The 15,121-nt window shown below is 32.9% G+C and overlaps 1 protein-coding gene across 1 annotated transcript in view; it reads left to right on the forward strand.

Annotated features, from left to right (window-relative positions):
- LOC148952283 (histone acetyltransferase KAT8-like) overlaps positions 1–15,121 on the forward strand; it is a 51,030-nt gene that overhangs the window by 15,677 nt on the left and 20,232 nt on the right. Inside the window, exons 3-5 of the mRNA XM_089088913.1 lie at positions 906–1,056; positions 6,461–6,679; positions 10,300–10,530. Of these exons, the coding sequence (XP_088945039.1) occupies positions 906–1,056; positions 6,461–6,679; positions 10,300–10,530 (601 nt within the window). The remainder of the gene's footprint in view (positions 1–905; positions 1,057–6,460; positions 6,680–10,299; positions 10,531–15,121) is intronic.

Genomic DNA, 15,121 nt, shown 5'->3' on the forward strand with positions numbered 1-15,121 from the left:
TCACTGAGTGCGTTTGTAGATTTGGATCTACATTATAAAAGGCAGGGAAGACAAGTAATGATTTAGAGGGAAACAAATTTTTCAATTTAGGGAGCACGTATATTACCAGAAGTATTTTTTTGCGCCATATAGGCTACTAAAATGAAGAAAAAGTATTTTGCCACATATTAGCATTTTTGAGACTTTGCCTCCTTCAGATCCTTTTGAACAAATCTCTCAAAATTTAAGTTTTTCTTTTTCTGTATGAAATGATATGGTTAGCCTTTGGGTTTATGTCCCAACTATTATAGAGTGACAAGAAGCAAATTATGATTAATAACACCTATATTTTTTTTTATCTCTTTTATTATTTGTTATTAATACTAAGTTTTGGCCCTTTCTGACTATTGTAAGTGCAAAAAAATATAGTATTAATCTCTTGTATTTATTGAGCTGCCTCTAAGGAACGAAATTCGTTGTTACATCCGGTTTTAGCATCAAAATGATATAATAAATAATTTAGAATCCTCAGTGAAGACTCGGCTTCCGTAAACCCATCAAAAGATATGACAGGGACTTCTTTACGACTGCTCAACTTCATATACTATACGGCTGCTCATTTTCATGCTTTTTCAAACCTACAGTTTTTACAGGAAAAAAATTATATACGCTTGATTGCACTTTAATGATATAAAGTGCAATGGTCCATTATCCATATATAAAGGGGCAGAGACAGGTTCTTGGGGGAGGAGTATTTCTACACCTCATCTGGGAGATTCTACTTGCTCTTCAAGCTTAAATCATAAGAAGATGGGCTCTAAGATGGTTATAGAAAGTTTTTAACCTTTTAAGATTCTTTATGTATAGATCCTGGAGGGCCCACTTTGTCTTTCCAATTTAAAGAATTCATTTATGTTCTTTTTCAGAATTAAAGAGACGGAGGCTGTCTTGATTTCAAAGACTAACATTGTGCCAAAATTAGAGACTGTTTTATTTGATCCTTCATTAGACCAAAGTGATAGAAAAATCACTAGAAACCAGAAAAGAAAACATGATGAAATTAACCACGTTGAACAGGTAATTTAGTACCTAGACTGTAGAATGAACTATAGGCTGTAGTTTGTTTCTTTTAATACATTTGTGCCTTTTTATTCAAAAACAAAACTTCACTTATGTCATCTATATTATACAGCAATGGCTTGCTGCAAAGGTAAGCTTAAAATAACATAAAATCTTACAAAAAGAACGATTTCAGATTCAAAATTCATAGACAGGATTTATATCGTTTTGGGTTAGATATGAAATGATTCATATACAATTTAAGATATCCAAGAGATAAGTTTAAATTTTTAAGTAAGTGCCAAACAACAACAAATGTTGTTATTGAATACTTAATAAAAAAGAGTAAGATAATGATAAAAAGTCAATGAACGTAGCATGTTTACATAGTGTATGAATATACAAAAAAAGTGAAAAGTTAATTGTAAAACCAAAGAAACTGTCTTTGTTTTTGGTAGGTGGTGCTAGGTTTCTTTGAATTAAAAGTTGTAAAATGTTGCATCAAGAGGATCACGGCGTCAAGAAAGTATTGTCGCCAAGGTCCTTTTGTTTAAAAAAAATTGATTAGCATAAAAGGACTGATTGATCTATTATTATTTATTTGGGCACGTTGTGAATTTTTGAAAAAGAGGTAATGAACACGCTTTGGGATACTAACTGGAGTCCACTATAGAGAAATTAAACCTTTGCGATCATAATCAAAAATGTTTGTCTACTACAGTCTCGGTGCGTATAAAAGCTCCTCCCATTTTCTCTGTAAACTTGGTTTAAACTATCCATTGTATATTTTTCATTAGCTCGAGTAACTTTGAATAATGATGCGAATTTGTATTATTCATGATTGTAAAAGCAGAAAGAAATGGGGTGAACCGGCGAAGTGGTTCGCCACTATCCCATCTCACAGGTATGACTTATGACTGAACTGAGTGGCCTATCTAAGATTTCTAAAAGGGGGTTTGGATTAAATTTTAGCAAATACAGAAATTTCTAGTGCTAACTTCTAATCAACACTGTAACAGGGAAATAACCGGAATTTCATAAATAGTGGGAGAGCATTCCACGAAGTGGCGGAACTATTTGAAATTTGTCACAAAATGTTATACCACAAAGGGGGGGGGGACCTAATAGTTTTAACACAGATTATCTATTAGACTGCACAATAATCTGTGATTTTGATGATAATATCACGCCATAAGACGTCAAAACTTTTTTCTTTTTTGTAACGAAAAATATTCCCTTGAACTTCTTTTATACTCTTTTTTTTGGGGTCATAAAAATGCCCTTCGAAATTTGACGTTGGACCTTTGTTTTTGTCTTAGAAAATTGAAAATTGTTCTAGAAATTTGTTTTTGTTCAGAAAATTAAAGGACATAAAAAAAATTGTATTTGTATATAAGGCAATGCTTGTTGTTATTATTGTTGTAAATATTTTGCCACAAACTTGCAAGTTACGTAAAATTTCTCATAAGAAAGCATTTTTCATGACTCATTAAGTTAACCCTCAGGATTCTTTTCATTGTCTTTCCAGTTTCGCGTTACGTGCAAGTTTGTTATAAAACTTAGAATGTTTCAGAACTGTGTTAAGATTATTTAAAATTATTTAATCATTCTAGTTACCAAGTTGCTAATCTAACTTTTGTTGTCCAGGGCATGTTTGGAGCCAGAGGGAGGGCGTATGACCCCTCACAAAATCCACCAAGATCCACAAGATCCGCCTTGCTTGCATAATTTACTGTAGCTTAATTATTAAGCTATATGATATAGCAAAAGACTTTTGCAGATGCCAAAACAAATGATTTTAGTCATGCGCATTTCTAGGATTTTCTTTTTTGTAGAAAGGAAGGCTATTGGTTTTTTTGTTTTTGTTTCTTTTGATTCTTTACATTCAGCTCTCATTTTAGCTGTCTCGGCATAATTAGCTTCGCTTTTTGAGAAAATTGTCGTAAGAAGAAGGAAGTGACGAAATTTAATTTAGCTGCGAGTCTGCATTCTTCCGGACCACATAATTTCCCTTTGAGAAAAAATTGATAAAACTATGGAACTGAAATATTAATGTAAAGCACCAAATTTCCTAATCAAAAGTCATCATGTTATGGAATCGTTCAAATAAAACTTATTTTTTACCTTGATTATCCTTATAAATTCATTCTTTGTTTTCTCTCCATTCCCAAACTAATGTTATCTTTACCTTTTGCATTGTTACAGCCATTCTAATTATTTTCCTTTTTCTTTTTTTTATTTCTTCAACGTATTACATTCTTCCTTATCCCCTAGACGCTCGATTCGTCTTATTTCTTTTCTTGCTGTTCAGGCTGTGAGTACCGATGCCACACGTGTGCCTACCTATGAAAAAAATCTAATGTCGCTTATGTTTTTTCTGGTTTATATGTTCTCCGGTGCTGCTGCATGTCGGTTTGGCTTTGTCTAATGGCTGAGAATGGGAATGATTGTACTGTTTATATCTCTCTACAGTGCTGAAGTCCGACAACTTGTTTGATAAGTGTTAATTTATGGAAATTGTCAGTCTATGCAATAGCACAATTTTTATTAAATTTTGTTACCTATCTAACCTTGAAAATTGTATTTTATTGTAATAAATCATAGCTTTAATTGCGGGAATTTTAATTAATTTGTCTACTGCACCCATTAAGATACGAATTACATCGTTAATAGTTTTGAATCGTTTCTTTTTTTTTTAATGGAAAAACTAAAATAACTGTAAAAAATGTCCTTACATTGAGAAATCTTGGCCTGGAAAATTGATTAGTATTTTGTTCTTTCTGATTTGTATCTCTTATATATCTTAACTTGTGTTCATTAAGTTCAAATATTAATATAGCCTGATGTGGAGGGGAGGGGGGAGCTCACTCTTATTTAGGCACTTTCTTGTTGTTTTGAATTCGACTTTATTGTGCATTATATTACTCAAAAGGTTGCTTCGAAAAGCAGCAAAGGTGGCTTTTCAGCAGTATCGTCAATGACTCCTTTAAATTTATTTTATGAAAAAAGTGAAAAAAAGTTGTTTCTACACTTAATATAGCAGTAATGTACATAGGTTATGACTTTGTCTCTCTTTTTTTTATGTTGGTTGGTTGTAAGTGAGGCAAGTGTCCGATTTTTATTGGAATTTTTCAGCCTATAACACTGGCGGATCCAGGGGGGGGGCGGGGTTCCCTGGCCCCCAGGATTTTTCTGGTATCCTCGTTCCGCTTGTTTTTCTATTTTTACTCTTTTTTTTAGAATAAATTCGTCAATTTGGTTTATTATTGGCACCTTTGTCACATTGGGCCCCCCAAGATTTTGCTTATTGGAGCCCTTGTTACCCCCCCCCCCAGATTCTTGCCTTAAAACAACCTAGGAATTCAATTATTTTTGAAAAAAACCTAAATATACAGTTTTGCCGATTATGAAAATTGCATACGCCCAAATAAAAGAAAAAAAAGTCAGCCAAAAATAAGCCAAAAAATAGTAAGGAGTTAAATAGCTTAACTTCCCTGTAGATTTCCTTTGAAACTGTAGTTAATTTAGCGAATCAATAGATGGTTCATGTTTGAATTTTTACGGATGAAAAGCATTGGCACATTTGAAAAATTAGTCTCACTCTTATTAATTTTCATGAGGACAGGTAAGGATTCTTTTTTTAATAAAATAGTAGATTAAAATACGTGTATTTCCAAGGGCATCTACAGGATAGCTTCAGCCCCATAGTAAACCATAATTTACGCGCATTTTCAATCCTTAATGACTATTGGATGAAATCACGGCTGTCTGAATATTTTGACTAAATATTTAAATTTTGCCCAAAATTGCAGTTATAATCCAAAACCATAGTTTTAAAGCAGAAAAACTGAAAAAGCTTAGAAACATTCCCACAAATAACTAATAAAGAAACTACATCAATAAAAAAATGAACGGAAATTGATACCAAAAAATGCTCAAAGAAAAAAGGTTTTTGATGAAAAGTACAGAGCCATATTCAATCATAAAACGAACAGAAATATTTTCATATAATATTTCAAACTTAAAAAGAATATAGATTACTATAAGCAAATTGTGAAACTGAAAACGACGAGAAACTGAAATAAATAATGACATCAAAACAAAGGATAAAAGATTGCAGATACTGCTATGGGATATTAGATGAATCCTGAAACGGACAGAAATAAAAATGAATGATCAATTCATTCCTAAACCCTGTAAAAGCCTGATTGTCATTTGTGCTTTATTGGAAACAAACTATATTCTGAATAGTTTCTCTTTCATCATTATTAAATTGAAAAAACAAAATTTGGAAGACTTGCAAGAGAAGTCTTGTAGATAAATACCATAATATTTTAAAGAGTCAGTATAGTTTCTATAGTGCGATCTGCAGTAAATTTTTATCCATCATAAATCTTTTATTGTTTTCGCTATTAAAAATATCTTCAAAATAACTTTAACAAACTAAACAGATAGTCTAAAAAATTGTCAATATTCATTTAAATAGCATTTTTAGAGATCAATTTTCTACCTGCATTTATGAGACGGAATCAAAAGAAAAAGTTGTGGTAAAAAGCGTCCTTTTAGAATAGTAACATTAAAAGAAATGTAGGTATTCTAAGAAGCATTCTTCTCTTTCATCATGAAAATCACACTGTTCAAGATACATACGGTTTTCAATAAATTGAAAGTGACGCTCAAGCCTTTTAGAAGGTTTGAGAGGGGGGTATTTCCACCCTTATTTGCGGTAGCAGCTATCTATAGCATTGGTTAGCCTTTTGGTTTCGTTTTGCTACTGTATTGTTAATGATGTTAGAACAAATATAAAACTCACAACTAATAATACAAATCGTTTTGAGCGACACGTAATGTCACTCTGGCCTTTAAAGGGTATACGGGATGTATACCCCCTACTTGTAGTCCTCGTTAACTGTGGTGATTTCTGTTCATTTCAAGTTTTACATGATTATTCATTTTAGTTTCAAACCATTTTTGGTTATATAATTCTTTCATAGCAATTTATATTCGTTTTGAGTTATAATTATTATATAATTTTATTTCTGCTCTTTTTTGGTTTGAAAACGGATCTTTACTTTGAAGAAATTGATACAGTTGATAAAAGTTGATGTACGACTCTTTTCAATTATATTTTATTAATTGGTAAAGAACGTAATGCAGACAAAAGTTATTTAAGTATCGCATTATTCAATGGAATTTACATTTTTAATATATTAAGCAGCGTGTAGCTAACGAATGCTGGTCATTTAACGTTGTGTACACTTTCCCTTTATTTTCCTTTTTCCCTTTATTGGATTATCCTGCAGATGGTCTTATTTGGCCATCAGTCAGACGGCAATCGGTTTGACATAGTTTTTTGTTTCACAAAATACGAGATAAAAGTTAAAAAAAAGTTTCTAAATTTTAAAGTTTTGTTTAATTACAGAGTTTGGAAGACATGGACCCCACAACAGCAGCATTGGAAAGAGAGCATGAAGCCTTGACTAAAGTCAAATATATAAACAAGGTACAGATTGGAAAATATGAAATTGACACATGGTACTTTAGCCCTTATCCAGATGAATACGGAAAAGTACCGAAACTGTGGGTGTGTGAATACTGCTTAAAGTATATGAGACTAGAAAAAACCTACCGATATCATTTGGTAAGTCCAAGTCATGATGAACAGCATTGTTTTAACAGCCTTTTTTTCCACCTTAATTCATAGCATGGAAAATAAGTTGATTGTCTAAATCGAAGTGAAATCAAGTGATGGGCAGGAGTACATCTGATCCCTGTTTATATTAATTATTTTTATAGATGTTAAGAAGTTATGTTATTGATGTTGTGTTACGGATGATAAAAATGCTAAAAAGACTAAGGCGCATAGACTAGGAATAAATAATGCAAAGAAGTGATGTTAGGCAACGAGAAAATGGATGAAGTGGATAGCTTCACTTACTTGAGTAGTATTATAAGTAAACATGGTGGATGCGGTGAAAATATAAAAGGGAGAAGAGCAAAGGTATTGGGAGATTCTCGCTGGGAGAATTGAAAAAGTTTGGAAGAATAGGGAAATAAGTGATCGAAGTGAATAGAACGTTGGAAGCCAATGTAATGACAGTGGTCGACAATGGCTCTGAAACCTGGGCATTTTGAAAGGCTGAGAAAGATTTTCTAAATATTTTCCCTGGTCAATGTCTAAGGTTAGTCTTGGGTACTTGTTTGACTGATCCTATGGAGTCTGATTCCAATTTTTAGGGCTACAATGACAGAAAGGTTGATATGACTAGGTCGAGTTCTACGAATTAAGGATGTTAGTTTTCCAAAGACTGTAAGTTTTTGCCATCCATCTTGGTCCAAAACGAAAAGAAGGTTACCCTCGAATGGGGAGGGGGTGGAGGTCATAATGAAGGCTTTGAAGATAAGAATGTCGCTGGAGGGGTTAAAGAGTAAAGGTTTGAATACATAGGGTGGAATAGGAGCTTCTGCACTAGTGTTGGCCTTAAGTGGCTTGATGCTGTAGTGGGTTGTGAGTAGTAGTAGTAGTCTTTTCGCAAATTGCAAATAATTTACCTGTTGTGTCTCTAATCAGTGTCATCGCAGTATGTATGTCCATTCTATGGGTGGAAATCTGAAAAGGTCAGGAGACCATATGCTTCCGCGTGAGAATAACTCGTCCTATTTCAAAGAAAATAAAATTATACAAATTTTAAAGGAGTATTTTCCTAATATTGTGCAACGAAAAAATGTAATGTTGTTATTGCGTTCATTACTATCTATTCTCCTTCCAAATATCGGTTTACTAAACCTTTCTCCTCCTCCTCGAGATTCATGATCCATTGGCTATTCCGTTTTTCATCTGGTTATTTTTTTCTAGTCTGGAAGGACATAAGAGTTCTCTCTGTACTGATTGTATATGCAATTGTTTTAAGAATCTATTTCTTGATAAATAACATATTATCGTTGAAGCATATGATGATAAAAAACGAATTATTTTTTAAGGGGAGGGAAGAGGGAGGGGGAGGACAAAACGACACATCATTTTTCATAGTATTTTCTATTTGTTCTAAGTTTAATCTATAAGCTAATTTATGGCTCACTTGAACTTTAAATTCGGTCTTTAATTCCCTTTGAAAAACAAAGTTTAAAAATTTAATTCCGGTGTGTTGTAAATTGCTGTCACCTGTTAAAACAAAAAAGGGCGCAGATCCCCTAAATGACAGAGTACATAAGGGGAAAAAAAGAGAAAAGAGAAGAAAACTTATACACTGAACAAAAAAGTAATTTTTACAATCATAATAATCATAGACATAATCACAAATCATATATCATAATCATAAGATAATCAAAAAATAAATCAAAAGACATAAAAAAAAATCATAACCCAATCATAAAAATAATAAAAATAAAGAGGACCAATCCTGATTTAGTTTACTGGCGGAATATTTAAAATCTTTCACTGTTTTATCAATAATTGTGGAAGGAAAAATGAGCTTAAATATGAATTAGAGGGACAGGGCCTATGCCGTACTCCCTGCTCACCCTTAAACGATTACAAAAAGTCTTAGTTGCACCAAGAAAGGGGTGCAGGATGTCTCTTCTTAAAAAATTAGGTTGGGGGGGGCCAAGACAACAAGGCCCTGCTTTAGGCACTCGACAAGAAATATGTACTTGCCGCGCTTGTTTTCGTTACACATCACTGCTTAGCCCAGTCCTATGATTATTTTAGACCATTCCCTGACTGGTCAATGAGTGATGGCGTTTTTAAAGAAGTGCTACATGTCTATACTTTTTACGTTGAAAAGAAATTGATCTATAAAGCCTTTGCTTTAACCAGGTATTTTCTTGTAAGGCTGTTGTCAAGGGTGCTGTCCGCAATAATGTTGTTAAAATCGTATACTTTTAATCACCTACTTAAAAAAAAAACCTCAAATGCCAACTGTGATTGAAAGTATGCAAGCTTACGGCTAAAATTGCATTTTTTTTTTGCCCCATTCTTGTAATTAGTGATTTCAAACACCCTCAAATGGTTTCCTTTGTTGGAAACCTAGCGTCCTTTCTTTAATAAATACTAACTGTGTTTTTGTTTGGGATCACTATCTAATCATTTAGAACAACTCCCTGAATAATTCGTGAGCAATAACAATTTAAAAGAGGTACAACATATATATGCTTATGAGGTTGGGTGTTGTGCAATTCTGTGGAAAATTATTTCACGATTCCAACTTCAATAAGTTATAACATGCACATGGTTCCACTAAAGTTTACTTATAACACAATTATTGTAAAATGGGCTATTTATAATTTGGAGTTTTTGTCAAGGGGGCTGCAAGTGTACATGGCTAAAATTGCAATCTTAGCTCCTTATTTACAGTAATAAACATCAAAATTCCGAACTGCCGTCTTTGATAGAAATCAGACATTAGGCTCTGATATGAAAATCACTACACTTTTATATTATAATTCCATGCTGGGCTCTGATTCCGATAAGATTAAGATATACTAACCAGCAACTAGATCGATAGTTTTTCCTAGATAAACTATAAGATAGCATCTACGAGACTGTATTGTCTACGAAAATTATAATTTAAATAAAGGAGAACAACTCCCGATTTTAGAGCTTGGTTTCGAAATGCAAGAAATGGATCAGTCTAATTATTGGCCCGTCTTAAATATATCCGTCGAGATCCGTTAAGTAAGTCTCTCCGTCAATAAAAGTGTGCTTCATTAAATTTAATATAATACCAAACAACAATTTATATTTTGAACAGTGTCCTTGTTGCCTTGTAAAATGAAAGAAGGTTCCATGCAAACCCAAAGTCTTGAGTAAGTGTATCTGAAGTCAAACACTGCTTAAACAAAAAAGGTTCGCTTATAGATTTTGCAGACGTCACCAATCACTGGAGAATATATTATAGCCACATATGGCGCATCCTACTCAATAGCTATTGTTTGGAGATAATATATTTTGATATTGGATGACTGCTTGATTTCAAAGCAAGAACTGACTATTTTCATATTGTTATTTCCTTGTAGTAATCCCATTATGTGTACAAAATCCAACCTTTACAAGAAAAAAACGGTTGGTTTTCTTTGAATTCTACAAATTTGAAATAAATAAAATGCACCGTGAGCACTGGAATTCGTATTATCCACTAAGACTAGTTTTTCGCTTCTTCTGAGTTTTTAGTTTTTGGTATGCTACCTCCGTAGTGCTAGTGGTTTGTATAGGCATGCATATGACATTCCAGCACCTTTCAAATGACTGTATTTCTATGTTAGGGTGAATGCAATTGGTGTCAGCCTGCCGGACGAGAAATCTATCGCAAAGGATCTATATCAATGTGGGAAGTAGATGGCTCTGATTACAAGGTTTACTGTCAAAATCTTTGTCTACTAGCAAAACTATTCCTGGATCACAAAACTTTGTATTTTGATGTGGAACCTTTCTTGTTCTACATTTGCTGTGAAGTTGATCGCTATGGAGCCCATGTCGTTGGGTATTTTTCAAAAGTATGTTGTTTTTATTTGCTTCTGCAGTGCTACTATTAAAGCTAAAGTAATCAGCCTGCCCTATTTTTGAACGTCAAATATCAAGTATTTTTCAGTACTCAGAATTATTCATAGCTAAAATAGCCTGTGAACCCATCTGTTCCCAAAAGCTGAGCTTATAGTCGCTTAAGATAAAAAAAAAGTAAAAACATTAAAGGAACAATGAAAGTAACGTTGGATACTTTTTTTTTACATAATAAATTCTTTGCTTACATTTGTTCGTACATTTTTAACCTGGCCTCCAGAATCCTCTAGGTCCTGCTGAAATCTAGGCAGGCCTTCCATAATGACTTCTTACCATTTTTGAGATTATTTTAGACGTAGTTTATAATAGAAACGACGAAACTCATAATATTCCCATATATATTAATGCCATATTATCTATTTGTATGTCTTTAGATAGTAAAAAATTTTTATGTCAAACAAATGTTCTCCGTTTAGATCAAATGCTGAGGAATCAAACAGATACTAAATCATCATTCTATCTCCATATATGCATGTGATTTAGATTGTTATTAAATAAAAAAAAAACATATTTTTTTTTAACTGAAAGTAAGGAACGACGTTAAAACTTAAAATGAAAAGAAATTATTTCGTATATGAAAGGGACTGTCCCACTCTTTACGCTAAAGTTTTTTATTGTTTAAAAAAATAAGAGTTGTGAGAAAGGCAAACTTTAGCATAAAGAGCGAGGCGTTGAGGAGGGGACAGCCCCTTTCATATACGGAATAATTTCTGTTCGTTTTAAGTTTTAACGTCGTTCCTTACTTTCAGTTAAAAAAACTTGTTCTTTTTATTTAATTTTTGAACATTTTTGAATTAATATAGGTTTTGATTTTGGCTCATCATACATGAATAATTAAAACAAAATTTGCATATTAATTTTACTTTTATTTGGTTAAATGGCTTTCTCGAAATTTGTTTAATCGTTATTTACGAACGTTTTTATTAGTAATAAATATAGGTAACTTACGAATTAATTTAAGTAACGACCTTCTATATTCATATATTTTTAATACCTATAATAGGGGGTTCGCCTCCTAGTCAATACCTCGCTCTTTAAGCTAAAGTTAGAATTTTATTCCAATTCTTTAAAAATGACCTCTTAATCACAAAGGCCGTTAGTTAGAATAAATAGCTCTTATGAAAGTACTAAAAAATCTTTGGCTTAAAGAGCGAGGTATTGAATAGGGGGTGAACTCAATCATACACGTAATATTTTCTGTTCGTTTAAGTTTTGATGTTGCTCCTTATTTTCAGTTCGAAAACATGTTTTTTTCTATATTTAATTTCTGATTTTTTTTTCATAGCAATGTCCCTTCCCCCATGAAAACCCTTCATGGAAAGATCTTCCCAAATAACCCCCGACCCACCCACCCTCCTACTACCAGAAAAAATCCCCCCTGAAAACGTCTGTATGCTTCCTTATAACCAATACTATATGTTAACATTGCGTCAAGTTCATAACATTCAGCCCTACCCCCGGGGACTTCAGGGGATTAAGTCATCCTAAAGGACATAGTTATCATATTTTAAACCATGCAGAACAAAATGGCTATCTCAAGATTTTGATCAGGTGACTTTGGGAAAAAAATGAGCGTGGGAGGGGGCCTAGTTGCCCTCCATTTTTTTGGTCACTTAAAAAGGGCACTAGAACTTTTAGTTTCCGTTCTAATGAGTCCTCCCACGATATTCTTGGGATCACTGGGTTGATACGATCACCCCTGAAAAAAAAAAAAAAAAAAAAAAAAAAAAAAAAAAAAACACGCAAAGAACACGCCGTGATCTGTTCTTCTGGCAAAAAAATGCAAAATTCCACATTTTTGTAGATAGGAGCTTGAAACCTCTACAGCAGCGTTCTCTGATACGCTGAATATGATGGTGTGATTTTCATTAAGGTTATATAGCTTTTAGGGGGTCTTTCCCCTTTTTTTCGACAATCAGCCAAATTTTCTCAGGCGCGTAACTTTTGATGGGTAGGACTAAACTTGATGAAAGTTATATATTTGAATTCAGCATTGAAATCTGATTCTTTTGTATCTATTGGTATTAAAAACCTGTTTTCTAGAGTTTCGGTTACCATTGAGCCGAGTCGCTCCTGACTTACAGTTCGTTACCACGAACTGTTTGATTAATACAGTTATTACTGGAAGAAGGAGCTCTTATAGTTTCTGTTTCAATTGGTGTAAGGTCATCTTTTTATACTGTTTTGAGTAAAAAGAAAATAAAATAATAATAATAAAAAAAAAAAAAAAAAATGTAACAAACCCAAGTTCAATTTGTAGGATTAAGTTGTAACTGAGGGACTTAGAATTAAAGTAGTCCAAAATTAGTGATATCTCCCCAATTACTTTGAATGGTTTTATACATATTTAAATTATTATAAAGGTAATTCTCTACTATTACGAAGAAGTGTCTATCATAATAGATAGATATTTTTTATTTCAGCATTGCAATCTGTTTGAATGTCTTGAGATATAAAATATTCGCAACACTATCTTGCAATAACTATACTGTAGGCCAGCGTTCGGCAACCTGTGGCTCATGAGCCGCATGTGGCTCTTTCGTCGTCGAACTATTGCTCTTGATAAACTCTTTGTCATTCCGATTACCCTTGTTCCACAGTCCAAATAAGTCACCAAAAAAGAACGAAATTTTTGTCAACATAAATGATTGGAAATTGAAGGTACTCCACACAATTTGTATCCACTTTTTACCCCGTCGTATTTTAAAATTTTGTTATTAGTTTATTTCCGAGGAAATTTGTTTTACGAGGGGCTGATAAATATTGCTACTTTACCATCATATGCATTACACTCCATCTTGCTGTCAAGCTACTTATGGGAGAATTTGTAGTTTGGAGCATTAATAGTTTGGTATTAGTAGTAATAGGTATTAGTAGTAATTTAGTTTTGTATTACTACTTTTATTAGTTTAGTATTACTACTAATTAGATATTAGTAGTAATATTCTTCAAATTAGGAGAATTTGGAGAATTAGTATTTTGCCAGGGGAAACAATGTGAGACAATAACTCGAGGACGAAGTTTGAGAAATGGATTTGAACTGTCAGGTGCGGTAGTCCTACGTACGCAGTCAGAGATTTTATTTGCCATCAATCAAACGCAAAATATTAGAACTAATTCAACAAATTCAGTTATCGATTGCCTAAAATTTGATTTTAAGTTGAAACTCCTTTGAGTTCTAATTAACATTTGGTTTTTTTTTTAAGAAGGGTTATGAGCTGTTGAACAAAGTTTTTAATAAACATCATTAGTTTTTATCATCTAGTCTTGATCTGGATACACTAAAGAAAAGTTTACGATGAATTGCCGGTTTGATAAGATATTTGAGATTTTATTTAGTGTTTCATTAGTTTAATTTCTACGCAAAGGTTATGGTTACAAAGTGAACAACACATGCGTTTTTATAGATTATATTTTACAGCCTAAATTTGGCTCTTCGTTGTTGTTATTATTTTTTTTTTTTTTTTTTTTTTGTACTCGTTAAAAGTTTATTTGGCGTTTTGAACTGAAAGGGTCGCTCATCACTGCTCTAACAAACTATCATGAATGCTTTCTAAAATTGTTCAAGCAATCGTTCAGATACTTTTATGAATCTTCTAATTTTTGACGTTTTCAAAAAAAGCTCAGGAAACAATGCATACGCGCTAATAAGCCTGCAAAAAGGCTAGGCAGAATTTAACTCCTACCTAAGAAGCGTCCGGTAACTGTCTTCTCGCTTGGAAGAACTTGAGAGATATTTATATACTCATTTGATCAAGCATTTGAAATATGCTGCTGAGAAAATTTAATATATGCAGTAAAAATGAGTAAATGTAGGTATAAAAAAATGTCCAGGGAGTTTAAGTGATTGCCCATTCACTTGCGTATCGAAAGTGTTCTTCAGTGCTTTTTAGTTGGGCTTCGTTAAATAGGACTCTAAAAAAGTTGTTTTTGATTGTCACTTTTTTTCTTCTTTTTTTTTTATACAAATTCTTAATGTTAAAGAATACCCTTATGGATGTGTAAAATAAATAGTCAATCAAGTATTTGACATTAAAATTTCATAAATCTAAAGACTGGACTTGAATAACTTGGTTCATGGGAGATTCCTACAAGATGTGTTGGACTGATTAGTAAGCTACCATAATTTAAATAAAGGTTATTTTATAATATGTTTTTGTGGTTTGTTGAAGAGCATGCTTGATTTACAAGCAATTTTTTTTTGCAAGCTTGTTGTCATATCTGATTGTTAAATTCTTGCCTTTGCTCAAGAAGCCAAAAACTGATGTCCGAGGAAGAGTTACCGCCCATACAACTTTGTTAGCGCCACTTTGGGCCGTAGCTGGGGCTCCGGGTTTTTTTTTTTTTTTTTTTTTTTTAACTTCTTATGAGATTCAAAAGCTACAAAAAGAAAAAACACGCTGGAATATTTCAACTATTTATGAAGCGATTCGAAAGCTGAGAGGATTTATTAAGACTTCAGAAAATTTATAAAATTACAACTTCGACCCTTAAGACTCCCTCTGCTCTTGGTGCCTTAAGCCCAAC

Source organism: Artemia sp. Qi Xiang Cuo, chromosome 5 (assembly GCF_049724085.1).
Source record: "Artemia sp. Qi Xiang Cuo chromosome 5, ASM4972408v1, whole genome shotgun sequence".
Lineage (NCBI taxonomy): Eukaryota > Metazoa > Arthropoda > Branchiopoda > Anostraca > Artemiidae > Artemia > Artemia sp. Qi Xiang Cuo.